The 18446-nt window shown below is 34.4% G+C and overlaps 1 protein-coding gene across 4 annotated transcripts in view; it reads right to left on the reverse strand.

The window, feature by feature from the left end:
* LOC108740369 overlaps positions 1-18446 on the reverse strand; it is a 243001-nt gene that overhangs the window by 205597 nt on the left and 18958 nt on the right. Inside the window, exon 1 of one of the 4 annotated variants that reach the window (XM_018474671.1) lies at positions 15657-15798. The exons of the other annotated variants lie outside the window; for them this stretch is intronic. Within the exon in view, the coding sequence (XP_018330173.1) occupies positions 15657-15682 (26 nt within the window). The 5' untranslated portion in view covers positions 15683-15798. Of the gene's footprint in view, positions 1-15656; positions 15799-18446 lie in introns of those variants that run through there. 4 annotated transcript variants of the gene reach the window in all.

The raw sequence follows: 18446 nt of genomic DNA on the forward strand, positions 1-18446 counted from the left end.
TAACCACATTTACCGAGGGCAATAAAAAACGTAATTTTATGTCAAAATCTTGGCACAATTCCAATTTGCATGTAGGAAGGTTAGTTTAAGCTCACCTATAGCAACGATCCAATATTTCCAATTTCAACAAACGGCAATCAAAGTCAAGCGGTTATAATGTCAAATGGAACATTTCTATTCACTTTATTTTACTGATTTAAATTTATACCATGAGGCCTTAGTACGAAAAACAAAATCAAAGAAAGATAACAATGTTGTGCAGCAGAAGGAAAGAAAGACATTAAAAAATCACAAATAGATCCAACAAAATATATTCCGGTAAGAAGTGGAACTGATACAAAAGAAAAATTGATAATAAATTTTTAATTTATACGCGAAAGAGATTCAATTATCTTCCTTTAACATTTAATGTAAATTATTTTACTTGACGTTTTAATTGCTCAATAAATATTCAATAGAATTTAGAAACTACGTTTTCCTTTATATTTACAAAACGTATGGATTTTGTCTTGTACTCGTATTTGCAAATTTGGTGTCAGAGAAAGTGACATACATCATAGGTTATTGTAGAAGTAAAATGCAAGAATAGGAAGAAAATTTGAACTACAAATAAAAGAAACACGATTTTCAAAAATTACTACTTTTTAAACCTACTTTTATAATTAGTAAGCTTAAAGTAGAGGTTCAATTACAATGTACGCATTATTATATTAACCATTAGACTAATTCATCATTGTCAACGTAAAACCACTGATGGAGCAAGAAACAGGAAAAGGTAAGATATTTCCTCAAGCAATATGGCGGAGGTGCTAGGCGTTTAAAACACCAAAAAAAAATAGGTTGTCTGTAAAGTCGGTTTACTGACGATAATTGAACGTGACAACGTCATAAGAAAATACTGATGGAATGGTTTCATTTTTCAAAAGAAAATTTTAATTTTATTTGTTTGATAGATATTTTGTATAGATATAGAGAAGGAGGTAAATATTAATGTATTATTGTATAGCAGCTCTCCACGCGGACGCATCGCTCACTCAAGTAGGAGAGAGACAGATGTCGAACGCTGCCGAACGCGGAGGCCGATTGTGCCTCTTTGTCGCTCGTTCCGCGCTCTCGGTTGCACTTCAAGCCTTAAATGGAACGCCTCAGAGCGAGGTAACGCCGCATGAGTCATGTTTTTCCGTGCGTGCAGCCGGCTCCATCGAATTATAAGACGTTGTCACGTCAAAAAAAGTATAAGTATGACAGGACAACTTCAGGAATATATATAGAAGCAAGAAATTAGTAAGCTTAGATTTACGAATAATATAGCAGTATTAGCATCTAACAAGAACGACTAAGAACAACCCAATTATCGTTAGCCTAACTATATAAGTCAGAAGCATTAATAGTAGAGCAGTATATGGAGTAAGAGTGAATTGCACAAACGAATACACCAAAAAACAAGAATAAAGAAAGCGCAAGTCAACTCCATTAAGATGAACAAAGTATTTCGTACGACATTATCTAAAGGTTACGTCTTTTCAACCCTCATTTACTGAGCGGATACATAGACTGTGAATGCCACAATTTTTAAAAAGATTGAGGCGTTTAAAATTTGCCTTATAGAAGAATTCTCAGAATATTATGGACGGACAGAAGAACACCTGCATAGGCTATGATACGCATGGGTAGGGAAAAAGAGGTTGTTAATACAGTCAAAAGACGTAAGCTAAAATATCTGCAACACACTACAAGAAGGAACAAATATGAACTTCTACAGCTGAATGTCCGGGGTAAAAGCTAGGGAAGACGCAGCATAGGCAGAAAAAGAATCTCATGGTTCCGAAACTTGAGAGAGTGATTTGAATGCACTTCTAACCAACTTTTTAAATCAGCCGAATCTAAAGTAAAACTAGTGCTGATAATTGCCATCCTCCGACTCAGGGATGTCACTTGAAGAAGATTAAGAAGCAGGAGAAGCGGCCTTAAAGGATATAGAAGCGATATTGGCACAACAGGGAATTATAGTAAATAAAAATAAAATACAAATATTAGCATGTAAAATTGGAGACAAAAAATAAGAAGTAACCGATTTGACTTAATTTGAGAATAGTGGTAGGAGAGCGTAGAGTCGAGTCGCTTTTATAAATACTATTAATCACTTCTGTTCTTATGAATTTTTGAACAAGATTATTAAAACGGTAAGTTTGGAGTACGGTTCTGTATGAGACGGATGATGAAATTTTCGCGGATGGGGAAAGGTCAGAAAAGAAAAAGTCAATAAGGAAAACGGGAGCTAAGATGGCAGGATACTTTTTTAAGCATGGAGGGCTAGTTAGAACCATATCAGAAGCAGAAATAGGATTAAAGGGAAATAGAGGAAGGCCTAGATTAAATAAATAACTAAAACAATAAAAGTTTTGGAGTGTTCCATAAAATTGAGTTTATTTATTCTGTGAGCATTTCTACGCTTATCGAAATCCGCATAGTTTTATGGAACACACTAAGAATTTTACTGTTTAAGTTACTTATTTAATTAAAATCTTTCAAACGGAGCCAACGGCTAAATCAATTTCATTTACCTAGCTTGGAGAAGATTTCGCAAACAATTAAAGCTGAGAGATGTTCTTGTTTTCAAGAAATACGAAGATTGGATCAAGATAGGAAGGTGCGTATGCAACCAGTCGTCAGACTAACGATCTTGTGTTAATAATTTATTCCGTTATATCGATAAAATACATAAACGTTTAAATAAATTTAATTTAATTTTGCAAATTTAACGCTCAGCTCTTTTTTTATCATCATATGGTCACCAGTCCTAACAATGGTTGGACACATACCTCCGTCCTTCCCTATCCTGAGCACATTCTTTACTATTTGTGAACCAATCTAATCTAGGTTTACTTCTACTCCTCTCAAATCCTGTTTCGATTTCTAATATGTCTCTAACTAGCCTTTTATACCTGGGATTGTGTCCTACTAACTTATCTCGCCTATTCCTTATTGACTTCTATTATAACCTCTGGTCTTCCATTCTTTCTTCTTCTATGTTGCCTTTTCTTCCCCAACAATTGTATAAAGTAAGAAATCAAGCTATATATAGGGCAAAGGTTTTTTATTTATACGAAACCAACGACCTACGTTGAAGATGCCTCATAATTGAGGCATAAACGAGTAGAGAAAGAGCGAATATAAAGATAGGAGACGAAAAATTAGAAGAAGTAGCTGATATTAGGTATCCAGGAAGTCATATTAGTCAGGACGGAAGGAGTAGTAGGAATATAAAGAACAGGATAGCGCAGGGTCGAGTCGCCTTCAATAAAAAGAAGTCACTTTAATGTTCACGAACGGTTAATTTAGAAATTCAGAAAAGATTATTAAAGGTGTATGTTTGGAGCGTGGCGCTGTACGGGTACGAAACATGGACACTGGGCGCGGCGGAAAAGGATGGTTAAAAGCATTCGAAATGTGGTGTTACAGGTAGGGTTGCCACCCGTACTTTATTATAAAGTATTGTACTCTATTTCGACTGTGCGTACATTGCACTTTACAAGACACATAAAGTACGCAAAAATACTTTATTTAAGGCCTAAAGTAAACATCGTAATTTTGTAAGCGATTATTCGAAATTCAGAGTATTTTTACATCAATAATATTGCACAGGAAAATGGCAAGCCATATTTACGGAACAACCTGATTTCCCAAATCTGTTCGAGGTGGTGTCACTCTTGCTGTCCGTTCCGGCCACTTCAGCATTTACAGAAAGAGTATTCTCCGTTATGAACGCAAAGTGGCGGGACGTCAGGAATAAAGCTTCATTAAAACTAATTAAAAATGAACTTTTAGTTTACTTTAATCTTTGTTTCCCATGTTTAGAGGCTATTAATGTATTTAATAGCGACAGCAATTTGTTACTGGCTGCTAGGTGTAACAAAAAATAAAATACCTACTTTATTTTTATGCTGAGTACTTTTTTTTTAACCTTTTAGTCGAGAAATACTTTATGTAAAGCCTGAAAAGGTGGCAATCCTAGTTACAGGTGAATGAATGACGAGGTTACAGTGGATAGAAAAATTTAGTAATGAAGAGGTATTAGAAAGTATGGGAGAACAGAGGACTCTACGGAAGTCAATAAGAAATAGGCGAGATAAGTTTTTAGGTCAATTTCCCAGACATGAAAGTCTAGTCCGAGACATATTAGAAGAAGAAATAGGATTTAAGGGAGTAGAGGTAGCCCTGGATTATATTACTACCCGCACATAGTTAAGAATGTAGGTTGTTCTAGTCTAGGGAAATACTAAAATTGGCTTGGGATAGGAAAGAGTGGAGGTGCGTGTCCAACCAATCTTAGGACTGACACCGTTATGATGATGATGCCCCATATGTAGCTTTACTAATGTCTTCTCCTTTCTAACTTCCTCCATCCCCGCTATCCTCATCAGTCGCCTATAATACCACATTTCAAACGCTTCTATCCTTTTCTTTTCCGCCGAGCCAACCGTCCATGTTTCGCACCCGTACAGCGCCACACTCAAGACATGCTCCTTTAAAAATCTTTTTCGAATTTCTAAATTAACCGTTCGAGAGCATAGAAGTAACTTTTTGTTGAAGGCGACTCGACCCTGCGCTACCCTCTGAATCAATCAGCATGTAGAATTTGCAGTGCAGTTGTCCTCCGTTCTACTTTAGCATTGTTTTGCATGCTGAAAATTTTCCAAATAATTTTGTAGCATACCTACATAAAGTTCCTTTGCATTCAAAACTTTAATTTACTGTATTTTAACTATGTATGACCCTGCCACTATACACGAAAAGGTAAAGTTATTCTTTAAAATTCAGCCGGAAAAGTTTTCCAATCCTTGCGAAGTCTTTTTCCGTACCTCGCACGTGATCTTTTCAATTCATTGTACAAAAGGACCTTGTGATGAAGTAATCAATGCTACCTAGACAAAAGGATAGTCGATTGTAGTGCGCTACCGTTACACTCGAATCTTATCTCCCCGCCCTTTATCCAATGATAACAAAAGATGCACGGGAACTACCTCGCACATGTGACAGAACAACTCAACCGCTCTTGTCATACAAGCATCATCGTATTACCTTTGACGAAGGACAAAAGCGAAAAAATTGGAATTCAAAAACCATTAAAGAATGGACACTTCTACCGTTTACGTTTTTAAAAAACGCATTTGCATTGACAAAGTAACAGTTGTAATAAATACAGTCGATGTTTTTTCGATAAGTTCTGAGACGTGGGAGATGATGATTTTTGAAAATAAAAAGATACATATTCTATATTTACCACTCGACCGAATTTTAGTCAGCTTGATATTGATCATCATCATCATAAGGTCGTCAGTCCTAAGACTGGTTGGACATGTGCCTCTACTCTTTCCTATCCTGAGCTACACTTCGGATTTCCCTAAAACTAGAACAGCTTAACTATTTGCGAACAGTAATCTAATCTACGTCTACCTCTACCCCTCCTAACTCCTGTTTCTGCCTCCAATATGTCTCTGACTAGACCTTCATGCTTGAGAAGGTTTGGTAGGACCTTTTCTTGCCTATTTTTTATTGACTTCCATAGAGTTCTCTGTTCTCCTATTCTTTCTAATACCTCTTCATTTCTAACCTTCTCTATCCACGGTATCCTTATCATTCGCCTGTAACACCACATTTCGAACGCTTCTAACATTTTCGTTTCCGCCACGCCCACTGTCCGTGTTTCGCACCCGTACAACGCCGTGCTCCAAACATACACCTTTAACAACATTTTTCGAATTTCTAAATTAATTGTTCGCGAGCATAGAAGTGACTTCTTTTTATTAAAGGCGACACGACCCTGCTTTATATGCCTCCTACTCCTTCCGTCCTGACTTATCCGACTTCCTATATATCTAAAATCAGCCACTTCTTCTAATTTTTCGTTTCCTATCTTTTTATTCGTTCTTTCCCTACTTTTTCTTCCCTTGCATACCAGTATTTTAGTTTTAATTTTATTTATTTTCATACAGTACTGATCTGTCAGTACCGCTTCCATTTTATTTAAAGCTATCTTTAAGTCCTCCTTCCTAGATGCTAATACTGCTATTGATTATGGACACAAATTTTTATTGTAACTCATAAACTCATATTGCAATTATTTTAAGTTGTCTTTGTCATTCTTTGCGATAACGTGAAGGTATCAGATAACGTGCTTATTTATTTACGTATTAATTGCAAAGTCACTTTTCTACTTAAGCTTGATGTTAAAGTACTGAATTTTGCAGTTAATGGATTTATATTCATATATTCTGCATGATTATTGTTAGTACGCCACTGAGTAGTCACATAAGATTTAGTTGTGTCATTGTATAAAGTTAAGGAGTATTTCCTGAGGTTCAAGTCTGATTTTCAATAGCTGTAAGTATATGTAGATTTAACGTGTTTGGTTTATATGTTTTTAAACTTTTTATAGGTATCATGACTTGTCAGAGCCTTTTCCAAAAGGGGCAATGAGCTTCTTAGTAGAAGGGTAGTACCCCCCTTGCTCCTATCTATCTACGCCCATGCTGATATATGGTAAATATTATAAATGTACCTACGGTACAGTATTAACAAAAAAATTAAGCCTTAACGTTTATTGAGAAATCTGCTCAATTTATTTGGTTGATAATCTAACAAAACAATCTTTTTAAAATTATTCGCCGAACAGCACTGCACGAGTCTATGAATCATCACAATTAAGTACCTGCGATGATACAACTGATAATTAAATGTTGATCACTATGTTTTCCTAAATACTTCATCCGAATTTAATCAGTAGCAAACACAAGCAACAACAACCATTAATTTTTTATACGAATTTTTTTAATGTAGAGACACGAAAAACATTATGTATAGTACAGAAAACGCATCTGACAAATTTTAACTCTAACTTTTGTAAGTAAGGCAAAAAATTCACCAAACAGAAATTACACATTCCTTTGTCGGTATTTTTTCCTTAATAAAGTACCTAATAATTATAATTAATATTGAAAGAAAACCCAAAGGGTAATGCGTATAATTTTGTACTCAAAATATAAGAAAAAAGTTGGTATAAATTACGATGCTGAAAAATGTCCAATTGTATCATTCCATGTTATTAAGGTGCTTAAGGATCTTCGGGAGCTATAGCATTAAAACAATTAGTTTTACACAAAAAATAGTAAGTAAATAACAAATTGTACGATTCACATCTGCATGATTTGTTGAAAAGGAAAAAATATTCACAAGAATTTTGGGCATTTTTGGGATTTATCCGGCCTTAAAAATGATTATACATTAGCATTTTTGATTGAAGTTTCAAAATTTAACGTCTATTTTGTCCAACTGTTAACTACTAATAAATTCACCAAATCGGATTTTATAGATGCCTCTCGTGCAATTAATCTACTATTTTTTATAATATTTAAATGAAAGGGAATTTATTTTATTTTAACGTACCTTCAACTTAATCTTACGAAATTATCAAACATTATGTAAGCATATAAAACCGGAAATTGTGGATTAATGACAACTGATATAAACAATGCACGAACGAAAAGTCCAAAATGTAACATAAATTCAGAAATAAAATAATATAAATAGTATGTTGTACTTATCTATAAATATTGAGACCTGTTTAAATAAATAGTAATAGTTTCTATAAAATACAATGCAGTAAGTAAACAATAAAGTATAATTGTGTGATAATTAAGACATTTCTGCCATTACCAAAAATATTAAACCCAGCCTAATAGCTTAAGGTGAAAGCACACGATGTCATGCGTAATACACATAATTATATCAGTATTTATTATTTATTCATCGAAAACCATTAATTTATAAATATGAATGGAAAAAGCAACGAGGCGGAAAGACGAACGCTCTTCAAACTCCACAAAAAATGCAATTTCATTGAGAGCAGCAGCGATTATTTGGATTTGCAATCAACTAAAGCATTCTTTCCAATCAACCAAATACTAACTACCTTTACTAGTTTGTAAAGAACAAAAGAAGTAACGAAAACTTTCGTCTCAATTGAAGCGTTCGGAGTAAGTAATTTAATATTTAGTAGGAATTTGAAATATGTCGTAGTTAATACACTCTTTCGAGCTTCTTTAATATTATAATTAGTAGGTAATGGAGTTTGGCATCATTGATAAAACGATTTATATGAAAACAATGTAAAGAAGAGTAGTTACAATTAATAAGGTTGTTTATAAGTCATTATTTTTAAAATAATATGTTATTCAAATTTTTTTGTCAATACTTCACCAATTCATCGATAATATCATGTTTTCACTTGTAATTTTTGATATAAAAGATACAATTTCGATAAAAAGTCAGCCTTAGATTGCCTTCAAACACCAAACATGGCTATTAACAAAAATGTGTATATATTTACAACAGTTAACAGAAATATACAATAAAGCAGTGAAAACTTTTCATTATAAATTGTATTGGAATAAGTCGTTTTTTCTAATTTTTATTATTTACTGATTACTGCTCTAAATAACTTGTTATTTCAATAGTTCTTGTGTTTGCTTTTTCTCTTGAATAAGAATACATCAATATGGCAGAATTGTTGCAATTTCTATCGCTTGTTGGTATATCAAGTTTTGATTAATTATAACTTATAAGAGTATGATTTTGTCACCTTTACTGATTTTGTATGTTATAGACTTGTTTCAATGGTTTCAACCAGGGTTGCAACAAGGGGGGTCCACGGGTGCCCGGGCACCCACTCGATTGGGTTGGGCACCCACTTGATTTGGTGAGCACCCAGTCAAATTGTAACGTTGTTGCGCCCTTGGCTTCAACTCCACCCTCTCATTGAAAATCCGCCAACGAAATATTAAAATTAACTTTTTGAACGTCATTTAAGTTTTAGAAAATACTACAAATGGCGCAGAAAACGCCATTTGTAGCACGATGCTACATTTTAGGATTACGTATGCTCCAACAAGGTCCACTTGTGTGGATATCTACTTGCTGAAACGAATCCCGGCGTAGACAACCGCAACGTGATAGGCACGTTAGCTTAATCGGATAAAATAATTCGAAGTGGTCTGTATATGTTAAGACAGCAGGTAAAAGTTGGTCTGTGTTCTGTCGGAGCTGCCTGCGACTCGCTGATGAGATCCAAAAAGATCGAAATCGCGATCCGTGTCTGGCAGTTTCGACTGAATACAGACCACTTCGAATTATTTTATGGCATTTAAATTGTTTAAATGTTAATATGACTTATTGACTTCCACAACGTCCTCTGTTCTTCTACTCTTTCTAAAACCTCCTCATTTCTAACCTTCTGTTTCCACGGTATCCTCATAATTTACCTCTAACACCACATTTCGAAAGCTTTTAAACTTTTCTTTTACGCCGCGCACACCGTCCATGTTTCGCACCCGTACAGGGCCGCGTTCCAAACATGCACTGATAACAATCCTTATCATATAGCACCACATTTCGAGCTAGCTCTACCGACACCCTAATGAGGAACTGGTTCAACTAATTACAAATGTAGTAGCATTGAATATACGGTTATATTTGTTACGCACTGACGTTGCCAAATGAAAGTTCATCTAACTTATTTCATATATCATACATAGGCACGTTCAGCTATTCTACCTACGTACAACAATTCATACATTCATTCATATGTAACCGTTTATATATTGTGTTTGTGCGCGCATTGGATATGGAATTCAATAACCTACTTCTGATAGGTAACTGCAAGAAATCAAATCAATACGATCCTTCCATCTGTTTCGGGTGAAGGAAAGTTTTCTGATTTAAAATTTCCAGAGCTGGAATGCCACAAGACTGATTTATTTCCAGTCGAATATTTATCTAATATCGATTCAATCGCTTAACGCCATAGACTCAACATAAATAATAAATGAGGATATTGTGTCTTTATTACACTCTAATTACTACTGTTACGTAATATCCATAATTTCATATTTAGGTCACCGATGGTACAAAGTTGGTACATCTAAAATATTTATTTAAAGTTGCAAGCTAACACCTACTTACCTACTGTTTTAGTAGGTCAATTATACTTCGTTCAGTTTCTGTAGTGATGTGACTTTCAGTTTGACCGGCGCAAAGTAGAAAAGAACAGCACTAGGCCAGAAAAGAAAGGAGACAACTCTCGGCCAAACTCTTAACCGGTGAGGAGCGTATAATCCGTACAGTACTGCATTGATCATTTTATCCACTACAATTGCACTGGTTAAATGTGCTGTTATTGGTATCAATTACTACTGAAAATATCAACGAGATGTTTATTTATATTTGAAGACATATTAAAGGCTTTAACGCTTGTTTTCGACTCGCACTACTATTCATGATTGAACAAAACTTTTGGCAGGTACTGTATGAAAAAGTATGTTTAATGAACAACAATCGAGAGTATAATGAGTTTTTTTCTCCCTACCTACGATTTTGCCAGCGCGCATCCAAGTCATTAGAAAGGGTACATCTTAAATCGCGGATTTGATGACATAGGAAAAAGTCGAACATGCAGGGTGGTGAGACTCCTTACCATCTTAACGCACCCTGTTATAATTCCATGCCTTTTCTAAATTATCTAATAACGTAATTATATTATTAATTAACTGTAGTTAAATAGTTGACTAGTCATTCTAAATTGTATAATCCACTTTAAAGCAACTACATATATACAACTTCTAAATACGTAAAATTCACTGCTGTATAACATAGTGAAGTGGTTATATTTCAAAATAAAAATGTAAAGTCGCCTTCTTTATGACACTAGTGTTTATCTTCAGTATCTTAAAATGAAAAACCGAAATATTACTTGAAAACATTATACCTCATCTTTCGACTTATTGTCACTGATCGTGAAAAGCTAGAGTATAGTATTAAAGTTCTAAAGTAGAACAGTCGGTTAGCACTCTGGGATAGAACTAGTTACAACTGAAGCTAAAGAATCATGCGTTCCATTTTCAGTAGACGATGACCTGGAAGGATCTAGGAACATTAACTTACAATAGAGTTAAAGACATTCTTCACAAATATCCCTACAGGTTTATTGGTTTTGGGCGACATTAATAAAACGCACGATTAATACTTATTGTTAACATAAAATCTCCAAATTTGGCACAAAACAAAAGGTCTTCTGTCTCAAACAAATGAAAAGATCCGAAAGTCGTTTATTTATACTTCAATGAGAAATTATTATACCTACGACAAACTTAATTTCCTTTATAGTAATCATTATATAATTACGTTCTACGTATCTATGACTCTAATTTATGTGATGATAATTAAAACGTCTAATTATAAAGAAACCGTACTATTGATCTACGCTCAATATCTAGAGTGTTATAATTTAATCTAAATTTTTAATTAAAGATCACCAATCTTTTGACGAGTTCAATGTAGTGGCTGCGTTATGGTATGATAGGACTTCTTAATAGGATTGTCTGAAATACCATACTCCATGGTCTGCCGTTAGGTTCTTATGAGAGAGGACTCCCTGATTGGCTTACGTGAAGTGCTGTTCACCGAGGGTTAAGTGGTGTTCAGTACTCTATGATGTAAAAGGTTTTTCAGAGTAGCATATGTTTGGTTTAGGTTAGGTTAAGGGAGAAAGGATTTCTAGATTGGTATTTAGATTAGATTGTGGAAGGAAAAGTCTCCCTGATTGTTAGATATACAGTGATATGTACCTACCGAAGGCTTTAGTATAAGCAAATATAGTTCAAATTTAATAAACAACTATAAAGTAAAGCTTATATTGTATAACATTTCAAAGCACACATAATTATAGCCAGCGGCGCAACAAGGGCGGGAGGTCCACGGGTACCCGGGCACCCACTCGATTGGGTTGGGCATCCAGTCAATTCAGATAATAACCCAACTTGAAAGTTCGGTTCAAACAGTTCCAGCTCATAAATGAGCAGCCGAACCGGATCTATTCAAGTATGTTAATTCAATACATTGACATTTTTTTTAGTCATTTATAGTATTATGATGGGAGCACCCGGTCAAACTGTAACGTTGTTGCGCCCCTGATTATAGCTGTTCGTAACCTTTTAAGGTTCAGTAGGAATAAAAATGAAACCCCTATAATTTGAGTGAAAAACTGTGGGATCCATGCAGCTCAAATGTAGTTCTAGGCAGATGTGATAACAACCAATTTGTAAACTAAAATATTAAAATACAAGCTTTATTTCGGAAAATTTAAAGCCTGGGGTTGTGAGATTATACCTCCTTCTATCTACTGACATAAACGCAAAAAAATAATTATGACTTGTGAGATATGGAAATCCATAGTTAAGTCGTACTGATTCCTGGATCTGCAACACATACATGTAATAACGCTTGTGCTTATTGACTTTTATGTGTATGAATATATGTACGTTACAGACGCAATGCATATACAAAAGGACATTTTATGTCATTAAAAAAACAGAACGGAGGAAGTACTTAGTACACCACATACTTAGCAAACACTCGTGGAAGTCAGAAATATAATTTTAAATAAAAAAATTTATTTTATAGCTACATAGTTGCGCTATATATTTTTCCTTCCAGGTAATAAAAAAAAACAATTAAAGCAGCGACATTTAAAGAAGGATTTACTTAATACAAAAAAAAGATATCTTACAAACAACGCACAGATTCCAAATTTTTGTAATGGTGGTGTGAAAATCCTGTATTAGTCTATATACCTATTAAACAGTGACAGAGATTCTTCAGTACTATAATTAATTTGACCCTCAAGATGATTTTACAAGGTAAACATGTTATTATATAACAACAAAAAAACTATGGGTAATTATTAAAGCAAACTTTTGTTACATAAATTTAGTATCGCTTGAATGAGCATCAGAAATGACCAAATAAATTCCTTACTTTATTTACAAACCATTTTTATGTTAAGTTTTGGAAACTTGAAATCTTATCACCTTACCGATGCACCTCTCTGTATACAAAAAACTGATACTAAATAATTGTTTTCGCTATACCTGCCCCTTTAAGCAAAAATTTAAATAATTTCAACGCGTCTATGACCAATTCATTATAGTTTCCTAAATTCCACTATAGATTATGCGTATCAAGGAAACAATAATGACAATAATATAATAAAATTGTATTTTGTCAATCTAAAATTTACAGTTAAACTTAATAAAGTAAATGTTAATACCATGACCCGGAATCATTAAATAATGTCAAAATCGCACCTAAATTTCTCAGAATTACAGTCAAATTCAAACGTTATTCACCATGGCCGAAACTGATTAGATTTACAGGTGATATTTATTAAATATCGGTAAGAATAAATTGACAATACGCCATCTAAAGTAGGTATGATTAGTATTTAAAAATTGCTTATAGTCAAAGCTGTCAGGCAGAAACTGGCAATTTCAATTTAACAGATATAGAATACGCCTTCCATCAGCTTTACGCTCAGCTGCTAAAACCATTTATTATTCAATCGGAAAAAGATAACATGGATGGTCATAACAGAAGTAAAATGATATCTATAATCATTGCAACATACTCCAAACTGTTCAAAAATTAATACAAGCAGATTCACACATGAAAATTCTATATAATAACGAATATTTGTCACTAAATCGGTTGGTACCTCAGCCAAAAACAGTTGCATTTAATTAATGACCGTTCATTTAAAAAAATCAGAATGAAGTACTGTAGAACAGACAGTAGATGACCAGATAAAAGCACCAAATCCCAACAATAATGCGTAGGATCATCTATAAATTACGTCACGTCACAATATTAAAACGCGAAATTTATATGTAAACAAAATTGAAAATTATGTGATGTCACACTAACGTGGAGGGAGCTTCATGAATGTGACCATCTGTGACAAGAGCGGAGGGGGGAGGTTTAAAAACTCACAAGATTTGCGTGATTTATGAATAGATTAGTAGCAACATAAAACGCGTTCAGACTCAGCCCTTAATTGTGGATCTCACCTAGGGTGTTAAAACTCGTTTCAACGGTTATTATGGAATTCTGAGAGTTAGTTAGTATTTTTATTTACTGACCCTTTATATTTAAACAGTGACGATGTTATATATTAAGTGCCGATCATAGACTTTATTTATTTAAATACTGACAAGCCACCATACGTGAAGAAGCATCAAGAGTAGCCTAGGGTTGCCTCGATTGCACTTGTATAACTAAGACTAAATTTCTATAGAACCTACATTTTGGAATGGAATATTACTCGAAAAATAAACTAAAAAAAAACCTTTGGGTGTTTCATTCCCACTAGCCACTAATGCTGGTGGGCGGGCAATCTCTTCGGACTTCGTCGGGCAACCTCCTTTCAGGAATGGTGTGAATGGCAGTGTAGTGGTTCGGGTGAGAAAGTTGAGACGGACGATAAAAAGGCAGAAGAGAATAAAGGATTCATCATCATCATAAGGTCGTCAGTCCTAAGACTGGTTCGACTCGCGCATCCACTCTTTTCTATCTTGAGCAAATCTTCGCATTTCCCTCAGACTTGAACAATCCATATCCTTTACTATTTCCGAACAGCAATCTAATCTAAGTCTAATTCCACCTCTCCTAACTTTCGTTTCTGCCTCTAATATGTCTCTGACTAGACCTTCATGCCTGAGAAGGTGTCGTACTACTAACCTATCTCGCTTATTTCTTATTGACTTCCATAGAATCCTCTGTTCTCCTATTCTTTCTAACACCTCTTCATTTCTAACCTTCTCTATCCATGGTATACTTATCATTCGCCTGTAACACCACATTTCAAATGCTTCCAACCTTTTCTTTTCCACCGCACCCACCGTCCATGTTTCGCACCCATACAGCGCCGCGCTCCAAACATACACGATTAACAATCTTCTTCGCATTTCTAAATTTACCGTTCGCGAGCATAGAACTTCTTTTTATTAAAAGCGAGTCGATCCTGCGCTATCCTCTGCTTTATATCCCTACTGACTTCCTAGATACCTAAAATCGACCACTTCTTCTAATTTTTGGTCTGGATTATCTGTGGAATATTACTGCCCCAGCATTTGATCCACGGAAACCACAATAAAAGTTGGGTCCAGGCAGACGGACCCGGAATCGAACCGGTGTCCTCGCGAATGCTATAAGTAATAGTCTAAATATGTAAGCCATGCTGCTCGGTATATTTCTAGAACATCCAACCCCTTTAAATATGCGTCACGAGGTCACAAAAGAACAGCTGTAGTTACAAGGCAATGGAGCGCGAAATAAGAAGAGCAAAGAATCGGCGATATAGTAACGAATGAATGATTTATAATTCATAAAGACGTTGTTTGAAGATTAATTAGAAACAGAAAATAGTAAAATGTGCGACAATATTTACCCCTCATATTTAAAAGCTGACTACGAAAAGATTAGGTAGTGACCATATTAGTTTAAATATCTTCCGTACTTAACTACTGACACTTAATATTGAAATATAGGTCTTTAAAAAAATGATAGAGGATATATTATATGTACATGAAAATCCCAATTGAGATTACTTGATACTTTTACGAATTACTTATGTTTTAGAATAAAGAAAAAAATGTCAAGGAAATCGTTAAAAAACTTTCGAGTGTGCTCTTTACAAGGGCTTAGACTTAACAAAAGACAAGGACATTCTCTTCACTAAACCTTTCTTAAAAAAAAAAGAGACATACCTTCTGAGAAAATTAAAATCCTGCATAATCCTGGATTAAACTAAAGTGTAATTGTGAGCACAGAATTTTGTTCACACAAGAAATAACATGTATAAGGCTTCACAGCGTACGCAAGCTTTCGAACTGTCGCGTACTTATAAAAGGGTTCTTACAGACACATATTTGCGTTAAGTTTCAATAGATGACGAAAAAATTTAAATAAAAACTCAGGGGTCACCTCAGTAATGAGGGACAAAATAAAAAAACAGTACACACCACGTATACACAGCAAACTGACAATTTGCAAACGACACCAATCTAACCTAACACTAAGAAACCTAGAGAACTTAACCCGAAGCGAATGGATCTGAATAGCGTAATGAGTTTAATTTGACAGAAAAGGCAAGAGTCGTTGCGTATAGAGCAACTGCGCATTAACTTCGGCATTGTCAATTGTCAAATACAAAGGTAAACTAAGTCTCCTTGCCTAAGCGTCATATCGGATGCATTAGGAGACAATTTCCTATTGTAAACATTATTTAACATAACTCAAAATTGTTCTGAAAAAAATAAAAATAGATATTTTTCCAAATAAAAATGCTTTTTATACTGTTGTTTGGATATTAAAAAAATTGTGTTAGGTATCACGTTTTCCTTTGGTATCTCTATGGATTCAAATCAAAAGCCAATAGAGAGAGAAAGCTTTTTATTTAACTTATTCTTGGGTAATCTTTATATAAGTCTTTTTCAAGGTAAATTAAATATCACCCATTGAGTGAATTCATTAATGATTCGAACAATTTAAAAACAACACTTTTTAAAAAAAAACAATAATAATATAAAACTTACCACTAAAAAAACATTAAATTTTCAAGTGAATCGTTTTACGATTTTCTGATGAGGGTATCATCCCAGCTTAACAAGCGTGGTTTAAATAAAAATTGGTATTTTGCAGTTTTTATTCGTATTTTATTTATACGAAAAGATGACTAAAGACATTTGTACGAATTTCTGTGTACCACTTTGTATTTCTCAAAAAATGATGCCACCCTCTGATGATTGCATATAATAGAATATCCCTATACAATATATTGTAAAAGAAACAATACAAAATATAAAAAAAAATACNGGATAGAGAAGGTTAGAAATGAAAATGTATTAGAAAGAGTAAGAGAACAGAGAACTGTATGGAAGTCAATAAGAAATAGGGGAGATAGGTTAGTAGGACACCTTCTCAGGCAAGGTCTAGTCAGAGACATATTAGAGACAGAAACGGAAGTTAAGAGGGGTAGAGGTAGACCCAGATTGGATTACTGTTCGCAAATAGTTAAGGATATGGGTTGTTTTAGGTAAATACGAAGATTAGCTCAGAAAAGGAAACAGTGGAGGTGCGTGTCCAACCAGTCTTAGGACTGACTACATTATGATGATGATTTAAGTACTACTTCCGAATTGCTATAATGGCTTCGCGCGCACTACTGAGTTTTGTCAAAGTGATAATAAATTTATTGTCATTTCTTGACTGCACGCATATACAACGACAGTCACGCAGTTTCGTCATTCGGAAAGATAGATCTCGAGTTCTTAGGAAAAGTTACAATACCTAACCTATTGCGTACACCTCCAATGTTTCCTTATAGATCTGTGTAATTTTCACTAGACACGTTTTGCATGGGGTTTGTCGTTGATGCCTTTTAAACCAAATGTACCTACCATAAGCTAAGTCTACACTCGAAAATGATCGAATGGCGAATGAAGCGTGAAGGATATTTTGTTACCAATGTGCGAACAGGAATTTACGTCATGTACAAAGATTTCCATCACAGCCTTTTAATGCTCACAATCTGTGTTTTGCTATATCCTTACCCCTACATCATAGCCAACCATAAGTTTATACAATTATGAGAAAATCTAATCAGTTTTTTCAAGATGATTTTATAAAGTGCCTCTTAAAAAAATATATGTATATAAAATTAACGTTAACTACGTCCGCGCACTAAATGAAAAATTTAAATTTATCGTTTTAAATAGTTTAATTAAAACTCTGCATAAGATTTGGCTTTTTAAACCTTGTTCACTAGTATACTGATTAAATATTTAATTTCCAATAAGAGTATGTAATATTTATATCTGGAACCGAGTTGCTAACCACTATCTGTTAAAAAACTCAGGTAATAATTAATCACAAGGTATTTCATAAATTTCAGATAGTTATTTGTGATAGTTTAAGGATTTTTTTTTAATTTAAACAGAACAATACAAATGGCCAGCATCTGGACTTTGAGAAATATTCCGTAGGTAATTGATTATTTATTACTTGGGCATTGCAACTAAGGATGGTTGACAATCCTATTCCATTGATGCCATGGTTTCTTCCGGACTGTTTTGCCGTGAACCACGGAGTTTTGATGTTCCAGACGTTTCGCCATTCTTTGCTGTAACCGCCACAGTCACCACTAAAAATGCCGTCAGTGAAGAACGGCGAAACGTCTGGAATATCAAAACAAAATAGACTACGGCAAAATAGCACGGAAGAAACCGCCGCTTCAATTAGGGTTGTCACCTTTTCAGGCTTTACATAAAGTATTTCTCGACTAAATGGTTAAAAAAAAAAGTACTCGGCATAAAAATAAAGTAGGTTTATCATAATAAGGTCGTCAGTCCTAAGACTGGTTGGACACGTACCTCCACTCTTTCCTATCCTGAGCTAATCTTCGCATTTCCCTAAAACTAGAACAACCCACATCCTTAACTATTTGCGAACAGTAATCTAATCTAGGTCTACCTCTACCCCTCCTAACTCCTGTTTCT

This window comes from Agrilus planipennis, unplaced genomic scaffold (assembly GCF_000699045.2).
Source record: "Agrilus planipennis isolate EAB-ADULT unplaced genomic scaffold, Apla_2.0 scaffold26, whole genome shotgun sequence".
NCBI classification, from domain to species: domain Eukaryota; kingdom Metazoa; phylum Arthropoda; class Insecta; order Coleoptera; family Buprestidae; genus Agrilus; species Agrilus planipennis.